A 20,941-nucleotide genomic window follows, 5' to 3' on the forward strand; every position below is an offset into this window, starting at 1 on the left:
GCCGCTATCAGAAAATAAGTACCAAACTATAGCACCCCATTAAAAAAAAACAAAGTTGACCTTCATTTCTCTGAGTCGACCCCACCTAGAATTAAAGATATTTTCTGCGTCATATTACGGCCCCGGTTGTCCCATGCAACTTTTGTCCCGCAAACTTTTCGTTTCCTACCATAGTTTCGGAGTTATTCTTGGTGGCAAAAGTTAGTGACTCACCCTGATTATATATACGATGACTTTCACCTGCACTTATCCACTGTTGTTCAGAAATTGTTTGAACTGCAAACAGTTAGTCTTCTTGCGTAAGTGGATCAATATGAGGTTGCAACGCCAAAGTCGATGCTGATACCGGACGCCCGGAGCGGTACTTAGCACTTACGCCTTGCAGCCACTTTCAAACTTTTGTTTTCGGTAAAATTCCTGTTGGTGTATGTTGACTCATAATCAATTTCGAGCTCCAGTTTTCGGAAAAGTGATCCGTTTTATGTGGTCTGCCACGAAATTATTGCCAATGCGTGAAATCTTCAACAGTGTTAACTACGCTTCTTTCCCTGTCGAGAGTCATGCGAAGAAACGCAGCTGTGGCAAACCTGCCCTCGCGCGATGCTCGTATTGGTGTGAATTTCTGTGTTTCGAATGTTTGTACGATCGGTGTCACCCAAAGGAATGCACCAAATCTTCCTGAAGAATCAACAGAAGAATAATGTACGAGAATTAAGAACTGATATAAGAATGAAATATAAAAATATGGCATTTTAAAAATATTGTAACCCCTGGAAATACCGTAACACATTATCATAAATAACAAATGTATGACACTTTTTGTGAAACCCAGTTGAAAGTTTGTAATTAATATTACGCCCTTGTATTCTCTGACATGATATTCGTGTAGTAACCTTCCGTGGACATGGGTAGACAAATGAAGAAATGAAATAAAACAAACTAAAACAAAGGTTTCGAACATGGGACGCGAAAGTCTCATCCCGTGACGTTAGTCACTGTGTCAGCAGTTCGGATGATCTTAATGTGCACTAGATTGGATCTACGTTAATGTCGAAATTTTTGACGGTTGTTTTGTCAGAAACTGTCGAAAATCTACCCATAAACCGAGACAGGTGTTCGCTTATTTTGGCTCCTCTTCCAGTGAGCGAAGTTTCTGGGAAATAGATTTCCAGCGCCAGCCGTGTTCTTCTCATGAATAGCAACATGTCCGAAAGAACAGGCACCACGCAAAATCCGCAGCTGTGATACGTTAAATGTAAATTGAAGGTGTTGGGGACGGGGGTGGTGTGCAGAAGGGAAACTGAAGGGATAACGTATGTCAGCTGCATTGGGACATTACGTGGAATCAGAGGCGACGAGTGGAAATGTGTACCCGACTTGGATTCGAACCCAGGATCTCCTGCTTACTAGGCAGGTGCGTTAACGAATGCGACGTCCGGGACACAGTGTTGTCGCACTTGTGTGCACTGTCTCGGCACGTCTCAAGGACGATCCAAATTCCCGTCCCTGTCCGTTTCGCCGGTTCTAGGCGCCTCAGTCCGGAACCGCGCGACTGCTATGGTCGCAGGTTCGAATCCTGCCTCGGGCATGGGTGTGTGATGTCCTTAGCTTAGTTAGGTTTAAGTAGTTCTGAGTCTAGGTGACTCATGACCTCAGATGTTAAGTCGCACAGAGCTCAGAGCCATTTGAACCGTTTGAACCTGTCCGTTTCCTCCATTCTCGCTACTCTGAGATTACCACGGGAGGTCGGACATGCTTATGCATCCGCATGGAATAAGGTGGAGCCATTGCCCATCTAGGCGAAGCAACCACGTGAATGTGTGGTGTCTGTTATTCTGGACATAGTGCAGTGGTTAACGCACCTGCCTAATAACTAGGGGATCGCGGCTTCGAACCCCAGTCCGGTACACATTTTCACTCGTCGCCGCTGATTCCGCATGATGTCTCAATGCATCTGACATCAGTAATCCATTTCCTTTCTTTTCCTTTTTCCTCCCTCCACCTTCAATTTTCATACACAGCTTGTCTGATACAAACAAGTTGCAACCGAGGTCTTTCGGCTCAACACTGTCTGCTCGCACCAACAAACAATAGCATGCAGTTGACATGCAAAACTGCTCAGCACCGACTAACTGATAATAAGATACTCTGCAGTACATGGCAAACCCATGTAGGACTGCGCAGAGGTGACAACAGGCTGACTGCCTCAGCACAACTGCTTCTATGCAATTGCCACCCATACCACCCTCAAATTCAATTCGCTCACGTGTCACCACTAGGCGTTCATTGGCTGAGATACTCCAGCCGTCACCAGTGAAACCTAAATACTTCCCGTGCAGCAGAGAATTATCGAAATCGATCAAAGAGCGGTCGCAAAACATACCAAAGAAATCACCCGTAATCGATACGAAAAACTACGTAAACGAAACGAAAGGTTGCTGAATCAAAACGCAAGATGAACACGTGGTTCGCACTGTGAGCGACTGTCATGACGGGGAGCGCACGCCGCGGTGTGTGTGTGTGTGGGGGCGGAGGGGGGGTGGAGGGGGGGAAAGAGGCAAGCAGAGCACGTGACCTGGTTGCGTGCCGGCCGAGCGCGGCCGTGTCGGCTTTGGCGCGGGCGGGTAAATGGCTCCGCAGGTATTATGTACCAGGGACGCGTCAAGAGTCGATGTTGTCGCTTGTAAGTCAAGTCGAGTCAGCCCCCCTTTTAAGTTAGTGTTGGCTGTAACTGCTAGAAGCCCCTGGCGTGCCATGGCCGCCCGTAAGCTGTAAGCCAATTAGGCGCTCACTTGCCGTGGTCTAAACATCAGCCCCGAACAAAACACGGTGCCCCCGCGCTCAATAACTGCGCTTCACACTGCCCCAAACTCCAGCAAATTACCTGTCAAAAAAAGTTCATACAAATTGCTCGTTAATAAACAACGATTCATCAATGAAATGAAAGGACAGCGGAATGTCCTGTCGCGCGACGCTGGTCGATAAAGCACGCTGCTGTTCACATCTTTTAAGCACGCAGCAGTACAAAATACACAAGCAGCACGTTTACGTCGCGGCCTATACTTTAAAGACTGAATAACTTATTACAGTTGTAAAAATACCGTAGCCTACAGTAGGTTGTTCAAATGGCTCCAAGCACTATGGGACTTAACATCTGAGGTCATCAGTCCCCTAGACTTAGAACCACTTAAACCTAACTAGCCTTAGGGCATCAGACACATCCATGCCCGAAGCAGGATTCGAACCTGCGACCGCAGCAGCGGCGCGTTTTCGAACTGAAACTCGGTCACAGCGGCCGGCTACAGTCAGCTGCATTGGGACATTACGTGGAATCAGAGGCGACGAGTGGAAATGTGTACCCGACTTGGGTTCGAACCCAGGATCTGCTGCTTACTAGGCAGGTGCGTTAACGAATGCCACGTCCAGGACAATGCATGAAGTGAGTTTAGTCTACATTAGTTTTCGTAGAAGCTTTAAGTAAAGGGCACAGCTTACCTGTACATTGCGTGTGCTCCGTACCTACTGGGCTTTACCCCGTAGCGATAATTTTCCTTAAGTATGCGGTAAGTGTCTACTAGATTCCTATGGAAACCGGACGTGGTCAACCGTCTAGAAACCGAGTGAAAATATATAAAGGCCCGTGTAACCTACAGAACATGTTCTTTTCTACATAGTTACCCCGAAGCCTGTTCGGTAAAAATAAACAGTATGTAAAGCAAAACTGAAATTGCCAATCGTTCATTCCGCATTTATTCGAAAATTATTGATTCGTAGCGCGAAACAGAGGAATTTTGTTGTAAAAATAAAGAAAAAAATACAGATTTATCATACAGCGCTAGAAAACGTTATTTCCTCAAACAAAGGAGGTAAAGTAAAGAAATACGCAAACCAAAAATAAGTCAAACATTGCTTCAATACGTCGTCGAACGTATGTAAAATATGTTGCTGTTATGCATAAACAACTTTCGCATTAATGAATAATAACAGGAAATTCGTACCTTTGATCATGATGAAGAACTTTCTAGTGAATGCAAAATAGCAATATTAATAAACATTTCTTTATTTTTGTGCTTGTAAAGTGTACTTGCATCAAAAGTTATTGCTTTCCTCACATAACAGAGCAGAAGTTACGCTACGAACCAATTTTTACTGCTTAAAAAATGCAAGTTATATTCTGTACGGATATAAAACACACAGAGAACTAAGACTGAATGATGTGCGACTCTATAGATGTGCAAAACAACCAACCAAACAAACAAACAAAGAGTGTTTCTCTCTTACACGTTCGCTTATGTTTCTTTTCCTACCAACGCTACACATACCACCGGTAATCCTAATATTTACTACATCATATATGTACTGTATCAAAACTGCCGAACCGTAGTTTTGGTAGAACGCATTTCTATGAACAAGGTAAAGATATTTGTAAACTAGTTATCATGTACTAAATAGACGTCATATTGACAGAATTTTATTCTCCACTATCGTGACTAGTTTTTAACTGAAACACTTCATCGGCAGATCACCGCTGTTGGTTTCTGAATACTTGTTGACATCACACACAACTATCCACGAGCCTTTCAGTACCGTACTGCCCTCCATAAGGGAACAATTTTATGTAATGTGAACCAAAATGTAATTGCAACTTTGTGCTATTCACAATGGAAACATACTACAGTGGGTGTATAAGTGATACCGAAATAATTCGAGTTCCTATGAAGCTCATTGTAGATACACTATAATTCTATTTCTCCGTTGATGCTGAAACGTTTTAATCTGTACTTTCCGCGAGTAACAACTCGACCACAAAATGTCCCAGCCTAAACTTTAAGTTAGGTGCCACAGACACCTCCGAGACAAATTCTACGATCTCACAATGAGCCTTTACTTAAATAATCTGAAAATGATGTTGGGTTGTTGTTGTGTGGTCTTCAGTCCAGAGACTGGTTTGATGCAGCTCTCCATGCTACTCTACAAACTCAATAATTTAATCTACAAGTGGTATCGGACAAAGATGCATAGAGATGATAAAATAAAATTAACGCACTGTCAACTATGTCATGAACAAAAAAAAAAAAAAAAAAAACACTGAGCAACATAAGGTAGCATCAACATATTAAAGAAATGTGATTATATCTGGGCTACTATAAATTAAGTATTGGAGAAATAGGTGAAAAATCCTTTTGTGACCGGGATTCACTGACGAATTTACTACGATCCAATAAAAGACACTAGTAAACCGTATTAACAATTTTATAATTTTAATTTTTGAACAATGCGTCAACTGACTTTTCATGTAATGCAGAAACTAACTTGCTTTCACATGTGTTGGAGAAGAAACTTGCCTTGGCTATGTATTATTGACGAAATGGGTATGTACGTGACCGAGAATAATGTATCGGATCAGAGTAGCAATCTTCTACATACGGGTCCATCTTCAGTAACTTGACTTCCTGTTTTAATTTCAACTTTGCGTCAACAGCATTGTTATTACCCGTGGAACAACAGACCAATGCACAATACGAGATAGAAGGGAACCGGTTGTGACATTGTTGGAGCAATTACGGAATAAATTGCTTAAAGTAATGCAGGGAAATCAAAGTGTAATAATGATTTCATTTTACCAACACTCTTATGAGCCTGTCCCATTGCTACCCTGGTGATCCACAGCTATAAGTTTATAGCCAAATGGTATATACATAGAGTTTGTTTTCATATTAAAGAAACCGATGTAGAGAGTAGGACTGTGAGTGCTTCGTGCGTTTTTCTTATTTCTGTTATCTGTTGGTCCTATCAATATTCATAGCTGTTACAGTCTTTTTTCCAGTGTGTACGTCGTTTCTTGTTCCACACTTATTACGTGCGTAAAGTATCAAAAGAACTAATATACATACACTTTAGTGTCAGTATTAAATCAGTCCACTCCATAAGGTTTCAATGAAAGGAAAAAGAAGATGAATATAGTCTACACGCTCTCGAAGGCTGAAGCTCGAATAATGACTATCGAAAGGGTTACAGATGATGCGTTCAGACATCTCTTCACTACTACTTCAGGTATTAGGTAGTATAGTCATTACGGTATCATCTCTTTACTGTTGTTATTTAAATGAATAAATACATTTCTTGTCAAAATTGGTCTTTGCGTGTTCATTGATTGTTACGTTTTTCCTTGACAGTCACTTTGCTCTTTGTAATCAAAATTTTATATCATTAAATAATTCAAAGAGAGGTGTCGTTTTATATCCCACATCTGTATTGGTTGCCTGTGCCTGTTATTGCTGCATTGGGCTCATTATAATTTGAAAGAATATAACATGTGTAATTTCCATTTCATCAATACTAGGATATAACTGATTCTAACAACTATAGCCAACGCGATGCTGCCTGTTTCTTTCCTTATCTTTTAATATCCAACGGTCGCTACGAATCATTGCTCAGATGACATAAAGCATCTCAATGAATTAGCTTATCAACATGCTACTATTCAGCAATGAGTGATTGGAGGCCATGTATTCTATAGAGAGAGGCACTCAGCAAGCCTTAACCGAGGAGAAAGCAGCTGGTGTCACACCCGGTACACGGAAACAATACAAATAAACAATGCAGCAGTATAAGTGCCTGTCATCCGTCCCCATAATGACGTCCCTTCCACCTGATGCGCTGCAGAATGACAACAGTAGTATACACTATGTGATCAAAAGTATCCGGACACCCCCAAGAACATACATTTTTCATATTAGGTGCATTGTGCTGCCACCTACTACCAGGTACTCCATATCAGCGACCTCAGTAGTCGTTAGGCATGGTGAGAGAGCAGAATGGGGCGCTTCGCGGAACTCACGGACCTCGAACGTCATCAGGTGATTGGGTGTCACTTGTGTCATATATCTGTACGCGAGATTTCCACAATCCTAAACATCCCTAGGTCCACTGTTCCGATGTGATAGTGAAGTGGAAACGTGAAGGACACGTACAGCACAAAAGCATACAGGCCGAAATCGTCTGTTGACTGATAGAGTCCGCCGACAGTTGAAGAGGGTCGATATGTGTAATAGACATCTATCCAGACAATCACACAGAAATTCCGAACTGCATCAAGATCCACTGCAAGTACTATGACAGTTAGGCTTAGGCGGGAGGCGACAAAACTTGGATTTCATGGTCGAGCGGCTGCTCGTAAGCCACATATCACTCCGGTAAATGCCAAACGACGCCCGCTTGGAACAAGGAGCGTAAACATTGGACGATTGAATGGTGGAAAAACGTTGTGTGGAGTGACGAATCACAGTAAACAATGAGGCGATCCGATGGCAGGGTGTAGGTATGGCGAATGACCGGTGAACTTCATCTTCCAACGTGTGTAGTGCCAACAGTAAAATTTGGAGGCGGTGGTGTTATCGTGTGATCGTATTTTTCACGGAGGGGGCTTGCACCTCTTGTCGTTTCGCGTGGCGCTATCACAGCACAGGCCTACATTGATGTTTTAAGCACCTTCTTGCTTCCCACTTTTGATGAGCCATTCGGGTATGGCGACTGGATCTTTCAACACTATCGAGCACCTGTTCATAATGCACAGAGAGCTGACCTGAATCCTATAGAACACCTCTCGGATGTTTTCGACGCTGACTTCGTGTCAGGCCTCACCGACCGACATCGATACCTCTTCTCAGCGCAGCACTCCGCGAAGAATGAGCTGCCATTCCCCAAGAAACCTTCCAGCACCTGACTGAACGTATGCCTGCGAGAGTGGAAGCTGTTACCAAGGCTAAGGGCGACCCGACCCCATATTGAATTCCAGCATTACCGATGGAGGGTGCCATGAACTTGTAAGTCATTTCCAGCCAGTTGTCCGGATACTTTTGATTACATAGTGTGCCATTTGTTTATGGAAAACTATGATGGCTTGCCTACATTGTCGCTGTTCACACATCATTAGAAAAAGAAAGAGAATAGAGGGAAAAAATGTGTGAATTTACAAGGTGGGAAAAATGGTTATCACCAGTATTGGTCACAATAATGGTCACAATGAAGTGGTCCATGATACAATGCCATGTACACTCACAAATCTACGATTTCTGCAATCCCATTGGTATACTACTCAATAACGAACTGGAGCGATAGGTATTACCTTAGTGCAGTCCTAGGCTTCTAAACGTTGATTCTAGCAGCCAATTTGAAGATGGTTTTGAAAGGTTTCCACATTTTTCTGGTCGTCTATTGGTCATAAGCTGTCTTGACCTAAACAACCCAAATTGTTGTAGCTTTCAAAACGTATTTTGTTCAACTTCATTTATGCCAATTGACACTGAAATATATAAATCATGAAAGCAATGCAATAAATCCGTCAACGTGAAGAGATATGAAATACTATAAGCAAATGGTGTTATAGGTGTGCCTGCCGGTGTGGCCGAGCGGTTCTAGGCGCTTCAGTGTGGAACCGCGCGACCGTTACGGTCGCAAGTTCGAATCCTGCCTCGGGCATGGATGTGTGTGATGTCCTTAGATTAGTTAGGTTTAAGTAGTTCTAAGTTCTAGGGGACTGATGACCTCAGATGTTAATTCCCATAGTGCCTAGAGCCATTTGAACCATTTTTTTGTTATAGGTGTCACAATTTTATAAGCCTTTCTGTAAAGACTATTCCCAGTTTCTCCACTTCAAGGGGTAATAGAAATTTTGTTAATACCTCACAAGATTTTCTTAGTCATTCTGTCTTTTTCTCCTATTTCAGATTTTAAAATTTCAGTTTCAGTCAGTCATTATAGGAGAATGAATAAATCAATTTTTTAACTATTTAATAACTTGTTGGATACCGTGGATTCAGCCGAATGAGAAAGTAATTTCTGGTCGTTAAATCAAAAAGGTGGCATCCATATTGGCACTAATAACAAAAAAAGTTGGTCTCGTGGGATTAGGACTCACGCTCTGAGGGTTCTGTACAAAGTTAGTTGTGTGTATAGACAGTTCATCCATCCTGGGGATAGAAGACCTCGATATTGTTTGTCTGCTAACAGCACTGATAGTGGCAAAATATCTGCCTCAGGAACTTCATGACTTCGAAGAACGTTTTAATTTTAAGTTTGAAGTAGGATAACAAATAATTTTTTTTCGTGTGATATAATCGCAATTTAATAGTTTTCAGATTTTTCCTTTATTTGTGCTGTGAAACCTTGATTCTTTCACATTTCGGGGTTCTAGGTCAGTGGGAAGTACACTATAGGTTTTAATGAACGCATTTGCGAGTTATCAAAATATGTGACATAAATGGCCGTATCTTTTATTGCATTGACTTACTGGCTTACGTGTTTTACTTCACCAAGTGACAATAGATCTCAGTACGTGCCATAAATTTCAAGTTGATACATCTGCCCCTTACTGTGAAGAAGGTTTGTAACAGTCGGGCAGACAGAGAGAGAGACAGACAGACAGATGGACAGACGGACGACAAAGTGATCTTATAAGGCTTCCGTTTTTAACGATTGAGCTATGGAGCCCCAAAAAGATATACTTTGCATATAGGTTCCTACCGAAATATGCTTACCTTTAGGCACAGTATCGAAGTTATCGGCCTTAAATATCCTAAGTAGGTGACTACGAGGCATATTCGGAAAGTAAGGTCCGATTAGCCAAGAAATGGAAACCACTGCCAAAATCCGATAGAACTTCGCACAGACGTGTTGGCGTCTTTAGTGTGACTGTCGATCGATTCACGTCGCTCTTTTGAGTTCAGAGCGACAAGTGATCACGCAGAAATGCCTAAAACAATAGTCTCTCCCGCCAAGTATGTGTATCTGGTGAGAGATTTCGCCTGGCGCTATGCAGCCCACATAACATAAATGTCACGCGTTTCTTTCTACAAGACAATTTTCAGCCGTATTCTGCAGAGCAACGAAGGCGCTCCTGCAGCGTTTTCAGTGGGAAGTGTTTGATCACCCACAATACAGCCCTTAATTGGCTCCCTCCGTTGTTTATCTCTGCTCACTGTCTATGTAGCCAGCACTTCATGTATTTTGTTTGGCACAGATAACGAAAGGTAGACCACCATATAGAATTGGCGAAAAGTACAGGCAGCTGCTTTCTGTGACGAGGGTACTGCAAAGTTTGTCTGAGTCAAGCGGCGACTATTTACAGAGGTAGCTGGAAGGTGTGGCTAACTGTTACGAATAAAAGATTTTTGCTTTTCACTGTGGTTTTCATTTCTCGACTGATCGGACCTTACTTTCCGGTTGAAATGCAAGAAGTTTTGTGTACCTCTTGTCAAATTTAATTCTTGGATACGACATGTTTTTAGTTCACCGAATCAGTTATATCCAAAACGGCAAGTTTTTACTTTCCCTTCTCTTGTAAAAATTCTTGCGGCCGCCCATGACTGCGCCATTTTGAGTTTTCCTCGTGTTGTGGCGTGCTGCGGTACTGTGGCACGGTGTTGCCATTATGCACCAGCACTGTGGGCACGATCCTGAAAACAAACAAAAAATTGATTACGCAACTTTATTGTTTCTTCGGTGGTAATTACACCTTTAAGACTATCTAAAACTAACTGCAACAGTATTTCAGCTATCTTGAAGCAGAGACGACTCCGCTAGCTGGGACACATCCACCGTGTGGATCCTGACAGATTACCACGTGAGCTGATGCTTGGAGAGATCTCTATAGCCAAAAGACCTGTAGGACGTCCTGTATTGAGGTTCAAGGACACCTGTGAACGAGATATGGAGAGCTTTGGAATCGACGCAAACAGATGGGAGGCACGGGCTAACATGAGACCAGAGTGGCGTGATGATATATCATCTGGAATGTCGAAGCATGATGAAGGCTTGTTAGACAGATTAAGGCAGAAAAAGCTTCGCAATGCTACCACTGCTCCTGCCTCAGCAGCCAGATACACAGATATACTTGTGACAATTGCGGCAAGAGATGCCGTGCTGCCATTGGCTTGACAAGTCATATGAAAAAATGCAACCCATAAACACACAGACACTGCAACAATCATCTACCAAGATGTCGTGGCCAACATATATATATAAGACTAGTAGTCGTGTGTATGTTCTGTGTAAGGTGTCTCCGCTACAAATGCCGTTAGGGCGGACACGTTCCCGTGAAACTGGAGAGGACGGTAACTGCAGGCAGACCCCTGTCCCGTGGCGTGCGTGCCGCGCGTGCGAGCTGCGTGGCGGTGCGTAACGAGGAGGTGGCGCTGACACGGTCTGAGCGCCGCTGCCGGGCTTCCTTGGAATTGCTTAGGGCAGGCGCGCGGGGCTTCTCCGCATGCGAGCGTGAATGCGCTCATCGATTAAGTGCTTACACTATTGTATTCTAAACCCGAGGATTGTTTAAGCCGATTGCGCAATCTCCCTCTCCCGTAATTCCGGGCGGACGCTACTACGGCTTCGCAGTGCCTCCAACTGTGCGCCGCTCCGGTGCCAAATTCACTAAACCCGGACCGCTACAATTACGTATATTACTACTGTCGAAGAGACATCGCACGAAGCAACCGCTCGCGGCCCATAATCCCTTAGACTACTCTGAGGACGATACTTCCTCAGCGTTGTGCCAGCTGCATGTAAGCGTGCGAATATATGGATTACCATACCCGTTTGCAACCAATCTTGCTGTCCGGCCGTAATTTTTCAGTAGGCAGAAAAAAACATAGCGCGAACCGTATACACGCTTAAAAAGTGGTTTCTGTAATCTCTCAGAAAATAATTTCATTGCTTAAACGAAATCCACATTTGAAAACTATCCACAAATTTTTTCTCTTTCCTTTTGACTCCGATCACGAAACCTGACAAACGCCGGGAGTGCCATGTACTGACCAATGCCCCTCAATATCCATATCGAGTAACGCCTGTCGGTCGATACAGATTGGTCTTACGGGGCCTGTTCGGACGGAGTTTCTTTCTACTGGCCATGATTCCCTGCCACACAATACTACATTGCAGGTAAAAGACTTGGCACACCTCTTTGTTAATCCCAGTGGAATTCCTTTTGCTGTCACTAAACCTTCCACCTTTTCAAAATCTCTTTTGCCTACAGATATTCCACTCCTTATTTGCTCCACACAGTTTACATTTTCTATTCCCAAGCTTCCTAAGCACCAAAAAAAAATGTCCTTCCAGTTACATATTGACGGAACCTTCATGTATGTTTACTGTCGTCAATTTCCCCTTTCCTATAATTACCCTCGTTGCATGCCCTTTTCCCACTTTGGCGATCCATCATAAACTGTAGTTCTTTCTTTATTCAGCCAACTCTATTTGATAACCGTTAAAGTTAACTGTCTTCGTTGTTTATCAAAAAAATGGTTCAAATGGCTCTAAGCACCATGGGACTTAACATCTGTGGTCATCAGACTTAGGACTACTTAAACCTAACTAATCTATGGACATCACACACAGCTGGCCGGAGTAGCCGAGCGGTTCTAGGCGCTACAGTCTGGAACCACGCGACCGCTACGATCGCAGGTTCGAATCGTACCTCGGGCATGGATGTGTGTGATTGGCTTCTGTCTCGGTTTGAAAATCGTGTTTACGCCGTGTTTGCGCAATAGCGCTCGGCTCCAGTTCACCACCAGCAATGGAGGGTGAAGCTTTGACAATGCCAGCCACTCGTGCTGGCGAAACGTCAGAAAAATCATTAGATGAACGTCGGCCGAAGAACCCGAGACAGAAGCCAATAGGCAGTTTGTCAACAAGTGGCCACGAAAGCCTCAACAATTTCTTAGGTTACTTAGGTTTAAGTAGCTCTAAGTTCTAGGGGACTGATGACCTCAGAAGTTAAGTCCCATAGTGCTCTGAGCCATTTGAACCATTTGAACATCACACACATCCATGCCCGAGGCAGGATTCGAACCTGCGACCGTAGGAGCAGCGCGGTTCCGGACTGAAGCGCCTGGAACCGCTCGGCCACAACGGCCGGCCGTCGTTTATTCACCCACTACTATGCATAATGTATTATGCCTTTTCTGTTGCTTTGTCTACTAGTTAGCGTAATAATTTGTCGGTGACAAATTTTATCTAACACCTCTTCCAATCACTTTGTTTTGTGTGGAGTTCCTTTATAACATTCCTGCCCTCCCAGTCTACACCAAAATCTTTCAAGACCTTCAGGAAGATGTTTCAGTCCACTCTGTCTGATGACTTTTCCTGTTCATCAATACTGCGGACAGTGTTATACCTTCTATCACAGCAAAACAGTCTCGAATGTATAATAAAGTGCTTACGGTATGTTAACGTAACGTCAACTGACAACAAGCGTGTAATATTTTTTGACAAATGGAAGCAATAAACCACTCTCTCCTCTCAGATTAAAACTGTGTGCATGACCGAGGCTCGAGACGGGAACTTTGTCTTTCCCAGGTAAGTGCTCTGCGGACTGACCTATTCAGGCAGAAGAAAAAAATGGTTCAAATGGCTCTGAGCACTATGGGACTTAACATTTGAGATCATCGGTCCCCTAGAACTTAGATCTACTTAAACCTAACTAACCTAAGGACATCACACACATCCATGCCCGAGGTAGGATTAGAACCTGCGACCGTAGCAGTCACGCGGCTCCGGACTGAAGCGCCTATAGCTGCTCGGCCACAGCGGTCGGCTCAGGCAGAAGAATTTCTGTTAATGTAATAAAATGGAACACCTATAGCCATCCTTACGATGTTGTTTATTATATGGTTGAGTCGCTTGGTAGTTGATGGGTGGAGATACAACATCGTTTTACATGCGCTCTGCGAAAATCAGGAGTTAACCTCCTCACCGTCGCTTAAGGCCTGAAGATGGTGTACTGAAGCACCGAAACTGGTAACCATGTAATAAATAACATCGTAAGGACGGATGGAGGTGTTGCATTTTATTACATAAGTAAACGGCCGAAGTCGCTCAAACGTCCAATCAGAAGGATGGACATACAAAAACTTCTGTTAAGTTTGGAAAGTAGGAGACAGGTACTGCAGAAGGAAATGCTGTGAGGACGAGTCCTGAATTGTGCGTAGGTAGTTAAGTCATTGTCATAAATACTGTGCCAAATTTAGCTTCCAGTTTATTTCTTTTTTAAAACCGCAGTAAGTACTCGTATAATTTAAATGAATCATGGTTATGCACATGAAGCCGTAAGACCCTAGTTAATGAATTCTAAGTACTGGCTGATAAGAGACTCGTCAGTAATTCATTACTATCCATTTACCATAAAAAAGATTTTTATTTAGCAAAGTACAATTAATTTACGCAGTACGAAGAATGAAGAAAACTTCTGAGTATATACCCTTGGAAATAAAAGTAAAATTTACAATAAGTGCCCTATAAATCAAATACTAAGACCCTCTTAAGAGAAAAAAGTTTTTCGTTTTAAGAAATAAAAGTGTTTAGATCATTTTAAGAAGAAGAGGAAAAATGTAGTTACTTAAGAAAAATACGAATACAGCTGAAGGAAGCTATCTGACGAAGGCATTACCTTGCGAGCGCAAGGACAGGCTATAGGAGTGGATAGAGGCCCGAAAAAATGTCGGCAAGGACATTACCAACGTTCCAGTTCGAGTCCCGGTGGGGCAGACCGTTCTCAAGTGCCAGGTAGTTTCTAATCGGTGCCCTGTCCGCTGTAGGATGAAAATTCCTTCTAAATATTTCATTGATTTTGTTGTAACATAATCTCACCAAGCTGCTAAAAAGTTTTTGTCTTATTATTCTGCAACTCGTTTCAAACTAGTGGTCATCACATCGCAAAACCTGTAACATTTTTCGTAGTGGATGACTATAATTTTAAAATCCATGATTACATATTGCAAGTATGTAATATTCACTAATGAAATTTTTTTATGAGTTGTCAGATGGTGACCGACAGGTCTCAACTAGTTGCAGAATAATAAAACAAAATCTTTTTAGAGGCTTCGTTTGATTATATTACGACAAACTGCCTTTGATCCAAACTGTGCTGTATGATCTAAAAAAATGTGCCACCTGAATGACTATAGGAAAACAAAAACAGTTAGTCTAGACTGCAACAATTATATATTTGTTAACTAGCTGAAAATCCGGGATTTTCCGAGATATTCATTATGCCATCTTTCTATTAGAAACAAAAACAAATAATGAACTGTGTTTGTAGCGAAGCATCGAAAAAATTCATTCCAATGTATTTATGAAAGCATCTTTGATTATGGCTTGGCTCTGAGCACTATGGGACTCAACTGCTGAGGTCATTAGTCCCCTAGAACTTAGAACTAGTTAAATCTAACTAACCTAAGGACATCACATACATCCATGCCCGAGGCAGGATTCGAACCTGCGACCGTAGCGGTCTTGCGGTTCCAGACTGCAGCGCCTGTAACCGCACGGCCACTTCGGCCGGCTCTTTGATTTTGAAACAGTAGTACAAAGCAATATGCATAATGTACAAATATGTAAGTACAGTATCCAAATTATGAAACATAATATGCAACACACAAATTCTCTGTAATATATATGTAACTGAGAACTAGATTATAAACGATATTTTTAGTTTCATGTCCAGGCAGCTGGGCGCAGCTACTTTGCGTGTCTACAAGGCGATTTTGTAAACACCTCTATGCCAGAGCCTCTTCATAAGCTCTACAGAAGGCTACTGTTTTCGTCTGCATCCGTTTGCGATAGGCAGTTGAAAGGTATCAAGACCATTGCCAGGTGTCGGAGGTTTCCTTGAGTCGACTGTACGTGTGTTTTAGCAAAAAAAAAAAAAAAAAAAAAAAGTGTATTAAAGCTTCATGCATGATGCGATATTTTTTATATTTATTTATTTATTTCTTTTTTGCGCATCGCAGTGTTTATGAGGTCATATCTTCCCATATATGTGCCATAAAATGATGTAATTTGGTACGTACATAGAGCGGCATATGTGGATACTATCTTCGAAATTTATTGCGGGTAGAGTTCGTAGCAGAGAAGTAATAAATTTGAAAGTCATGCACGATGCTCTAGTTTCTCACACAGCTCACCGATTATGACGTCATATCTTCTGCACTATCATAGGTACGTGGTTCTTAGCACCACAACGACTGTTGCCCGACAGTAAGGGATACATAAAATCGGTCCCGTGGTTTAAGATGAAATGTGGAACATACAGGCGTACAAAGGCACATACAAACATCCATTTTTATGACATGTATGGATGGAGTACGGTAACCAGTTTCAGTCCAAGAGACCATCTTCAGGCCAGAAGCTCCTTTCAGAGTATGCTGATGCATTAGCTCCATACTTAACAATCATATACAACCGTTCGCTCGACGAAAGATCCGTACCCAAAGACTGGAATGTTACACAGGTCACACCAATATTCAAGAAAGGTAGTAGGAGTAATTCACTAAATTACAGGCCCATATCGTTAACGTCGATATGCAGCAGGATTTTAGAACATATATTGTGTTCGAACATTATGAAATACCTCGAACGAAACGGTCTATTGACACACAGTCAACATGGGTTTAGAAAACATCGTTCCTGTGAAACACAACAAGCTCTTTATTCAAATGAAGTGCTGAGTGCTATTGACAAGGGATTTCATATCGATGCCGTATTCCTGGATTTCCGGAATGCTTTTGACACTGTACCACACAAGCGGCTCGTAGTAAAATTAGGTGCTTACGGAATATCGTCTCAGTCATGTGACTGGATTTGCGATTTCCTGTCAGAGAGGTCAGAGTTTGTAGTAACTGACGGAAAGTCGTCGAGTAAAACAGAATTGAATTCAGGCGTTCCCCAAGGTAGTGTTATAGGCCCTTTGCTGTTCCTTATCTATATAAACGATGTGGGAGTCAATCTGAGCAGCCGTCATCAGTTGTTTGCAGATGACGCTGTCGTTTATCGACTAATAAAGTCATCAGAAGATCAAAACAAACTGCAAAACGATTTAAAAAAATATCTGAATGGTGTGAAAAGTGGCAGTTGACCCTAAATAACGAAAAGTGTGAGGTCATCCACATGAGTGCTAAAAGGAACTCGTTAAACTTCGGTTACACGATAAATCAGTCTAATCTAAAAGCCGTAAATTCAACTAAATACCTAGGTATTACAATTACGAACAACTTAAATTGGCAAGAACACACAGAAAATGTTGTGGCGGAAGGCTAACCAAAGGCTGCGTTTTATTGGCAGGACACTTAGAAAATGTAACAGACCTACTAAGGAGACTGCCTACACTACGCTTGTCCGTCCTCTTTTAGAATACTGCTGTGCCGTGTGGGATCCTTACCAGATAGGACTGACGGAGTACATCGAAAAAGTTCAAAGAAAGGCAGCACGTTTTGTATTATCGCGAAATATGGAAGAGAGTGTCACAGAAATGATACAGGATTTGGGCTGGAAATCATTAAAAGAAAGGCGTTTCTCGTTGCGACGGAATCTTCTCACGAAATTCCAATCACCAGCTTTCTCCTCCGAATGCGAAAATATTTCGTTGACACCGACCTACATAGGGAGGAACGATCACCACGATAAAATAAGGGAAATCAGAGCTCGTACGGAAAGATACAGGTGTTCATTCTTTCCGCGCGCTATACGAGATTGGGATAATAGAGAATTGTGAAGGTGGTTCGATGAATCCTCTGCCAGGCACTTAAATGTGATTTGCAGAGTATCCATGTAGATGTAGGTGTAGTTGTAGATAACTGGTGGGGCTGGTTCACGTAGCTGCTATGCGTTGCAAAATGTACCAGAAGCCAAGTGGCAGTTTTTTGGAGCAGTTGTGGACTGGTACTTTTTGGTACTCCCAGCAGCTCCGTGATGCGGCCCCACAAGTCATCAAGGGATTTCTGGCCTGAAGATAGTCTCTTAGACTGAAACCGATTACCGAAATAAATAAATAACTGTTGCAATCTGGACTGACTTTATGTTACTGTTTTATATGTTCGCTGTCCTTCCGCTGCGACATCAAACATTATGAATCATTAATGATTAAGATTTGGAGACGGTGGTGTTTTGGGTGATGACTTGGGTTGTGCTTCGCAGGTGATTCGACGACGACGAACGAGGACGGCGGCAGCCCGCCGGGTTCTCCGGCGCGGCGGAGTGGCAGTGCGGGTGGCCGGCGCAGCCCCAGCTCCCCTCTGGGGGCGGCGCGCGGATACAGCCCCCCCGGAGGCGGCGCCACACCCGCCAGCAGCCCCGCCAGCAGCTCCGCACCGCCCCCGCAGCCACCTATCCTGCACCCGCACCCCGCCTTCCTTTCCGCCGCTGACTCCTACCTGTCGCTGACGCGGCCCAAGTCGCCGCCGCCGCAGGGGTTCCTGCACCACCACCACCACCATCACCACCACCACGGCATGCACCAGTCGGGATCCTCCTCCGCAGGGGCGGCGGGTTCACACGTCGACTCCGTCGAGATCGAGGAGGACGTGGACGACGACGACGATTACGACAAGGAGGGTAAGAAGGACGGCGGCGGCAGCAGTGGCGGCGGAGGCGGCGTCGGCGGGGGCTCCGGGGGCGGCAGCAGCAACGGCAACGGTAGCAGCGGCAGCAGCAGCAACAACAATAACAACAACAAGCGGAAGAAGAAGACGCGCACGGTGTTCTCGCGCAGCCAGGTGTTCCAGCTGGAGTCGACGTTCGACATGAAGCGCTACCTGTCCAGCTCGGAACGCGCGGGCCTCGCGGCGTCGCTTCACCTGACGGAGACGCAGGTGAAGATATGGTTCCAGAACCGGCGCAACAAGTGGAAGCGCCAGCTGGCGGCCGAGCTGGAGGCGGCCAACATGGCGCACGCGGCGCAGCGGCTGGTGCGGGTGCCCATCCTGTACCACGAGGCGGCGGCGGCGGCGGCCGCGGCGCACCACCACGCCGCCCAGGCGCAGGCCCAGGCGCAGGGCCACCCCCACCCCGCGGCGGCGGCGGGGGCGGCCGTCGGGGCCGGCGTGGGCGGCGGCGAGGCCGGCGTGTCCGTGTCGGCTGCGTCGGCGCCCGCGGGCTACCCGCTCTACTACCACCACCCGTCGCTGCCGCCGAGCCCCGCCACCAGCCGGCCGCCGCTGTCCAGCCTCGTCTAGCAGGCCGCCGCCCCCGGCGCCCCCGGCGCTCTCTCGCTACACTAGTCAGCTGCGTCCGCGGCACGCCACAGCTCCCAACCAGTTACCAGCGCACCGCCCGTGCGCCACACCCGTATGCCATCTGACTTAGCTACTCACCGATCAACGAAAGCTTCTTCCTTAAGGTGTATCGCTTTTACGAATGGCATTCAAAAAGCGTGTTGCAGTTTATTGTTCCAGAATGAGAACTTTTCAGTAATTTTTGATTACATTTCTCGTTGGGGACAGCGGTCTGGCTAAAAGTACTGTCGAAATGGACGCAAACAGTCTGGACCGCAAAAACGTTTATACATTTATAAATGTATAACTCTTTTTGAGGTCTAAACTGTTTGTGTCCATTTTTGAGAACTTTTTGTTCCTTAGGACATCACAACACATTCCAAAGTGGATATCGGTAACTTTAGTACAGGAGTGTCCAACCCGCTGCCCGTGGACAGCATGCGGCCCAGAGCAAGTATCAGTGCAGCCTAAAAAATGAGGATTTTTCACACAATCGATGAAATACATCCATAAAATTCCTATTAAATAAAGTTTTGATCAACAGAATATTTTCAATTTGAAACTCTTGCCCCAAGGTGCTGTTATCTCATTCGTTCATTTCTTCCAGTGGCTATTGTTAATGTTAAGTGCAATATGTTATGTACGGCCCGAAAATACTTGTCTTCTTCCAGTGTGACACTAGTAAGCTAAAAGGTTGTACATCCCTCCTCTAGTATTCCATCTACGTACATACTCCGCAAGGTACCATGAGAAGGATAACACTCACCATCGCGAGTCATTCCCTTACCTGTTCCACTCTCAAATCGAGCGAGGGAAAAACAATTGTCCCAATGCTTTCATACGAGCCTTGGGTTTTCTTATCGTGTCTTCACGATCCTATGCGAAATACGTTAGTGGCAGTAGGGTCGTTCTACACTCTGTCGCAGATGCTGAATACCCCAAACTTAATCAATAGTATTTCGCGAAAAGAACACCTTCTTCCCCCCAAGAATTCCCAGTTGTGTTCATGGGGTCTTTCTCTAATACTTAAGTGTTCATAGAACCTACCGGTCACAAATCTAGCAGCACACCTATGAATTTCTTCGATATGTTACTTCCACATCCACATACATACTTCGCAAGCGCTGCTTGGCGGAGGGTGCCCTATACTACTACTAATCATTCCTTTCTCAGTTCCACTCACAGACAGAGCGAGGAGAAAACGACTTTCTATATGCCTCAGTATGAGCCCTAATTCCTCGTACTTGTCTTCGTGGTACTTAACGGGAAGTTTATGTTGGTGGTAGTAGGGTCGTTCTGCAGTCAGCCTCAAACGCCGCTTCTTTAAATTTCATCAATACTGTTCGTCGAAAAGAAAGTCACCTTCCGCATAACGATTATAATTTCAGTTCCCGAAGCATCTCCTTAATACTAGCGTGCTGATCGAACCTACTGGTAAAAAAATATAGCAGCCCATCTCCAAATTTCTTCGATGTCTTCCTTTAACCGACCTGGTACAGATCCCAAATATTCAAATAGTGTTCAACAGTAGGTAGCACTATTGTCCTACATGCCGTCTTTTTTACTGATGATCCATACTTTCCTAAAATTCTTCCAATAAACCGCAGACAAACATTCGCTTTCCCTACTACAATTCTTACAAACTCATTCCATTTCATACTGCTTTGCTACATTATGCACAGAGACGTAATGGACGTGACTGTGCCGAGCGGCACACTACTAATGCTTTGTTCGAATATAACGGGTCTCTCTTTCCTACTCACCTGCGGTAACTTACATTTTTCTTCATTTAGAGCTATCTTGTATCCTCCTACAATGACTCAACGACGACACCTTCCCACACGCCACAGCATCATCAGCAAAGGCCACAGACTGCCGCTTACCCTGTGCACCAG

At 44.2% G+C, this 20,941-nt stretch overlaps 1 protein-coding gene across 1 annotated transcript in view; it reads left to right on the forward strand.

Annotated features, from left to right (window-relative positions):
- Positions 1-19,007, forward strand: part of LOC124606349 (homeobox protein HMX3-like) — a 72,439-nt gene extending 53,432 nt beyond the window's left edge. The window contains exons 4-5 of the mRNA XM_047138331.1: positions 17,971-18,821; positions 18,891-19,007. Of these exons, the coding sequence (XP_046994287.1) occupies positions 17,971-18,821; positions 18,891-19,007 (968 nt within the window). The remainder of the gene's footprint in view (positions 1-17,970; positions 18,822-18,890) is intronic.
- Positions 19,008-20,941: the final 1,934 nt, after the last annotated feature.

Source organism: Schistocerca americana, chromosome 3 (assembly GCF_021461395.2).
Source record: "Schistocerca americana isolate TAMUIC-IGC-003095 chromosome 3, iqSchAmer2.1, whole genome shotgun sequence".
Classification (NCBI taxonomy): domain Eukaryota; kingdom Metazoa; phylum Arthropoda; class Insecta; order Orthoptera; family Acrididae; genus Schistocerca; species Schistocerca americana.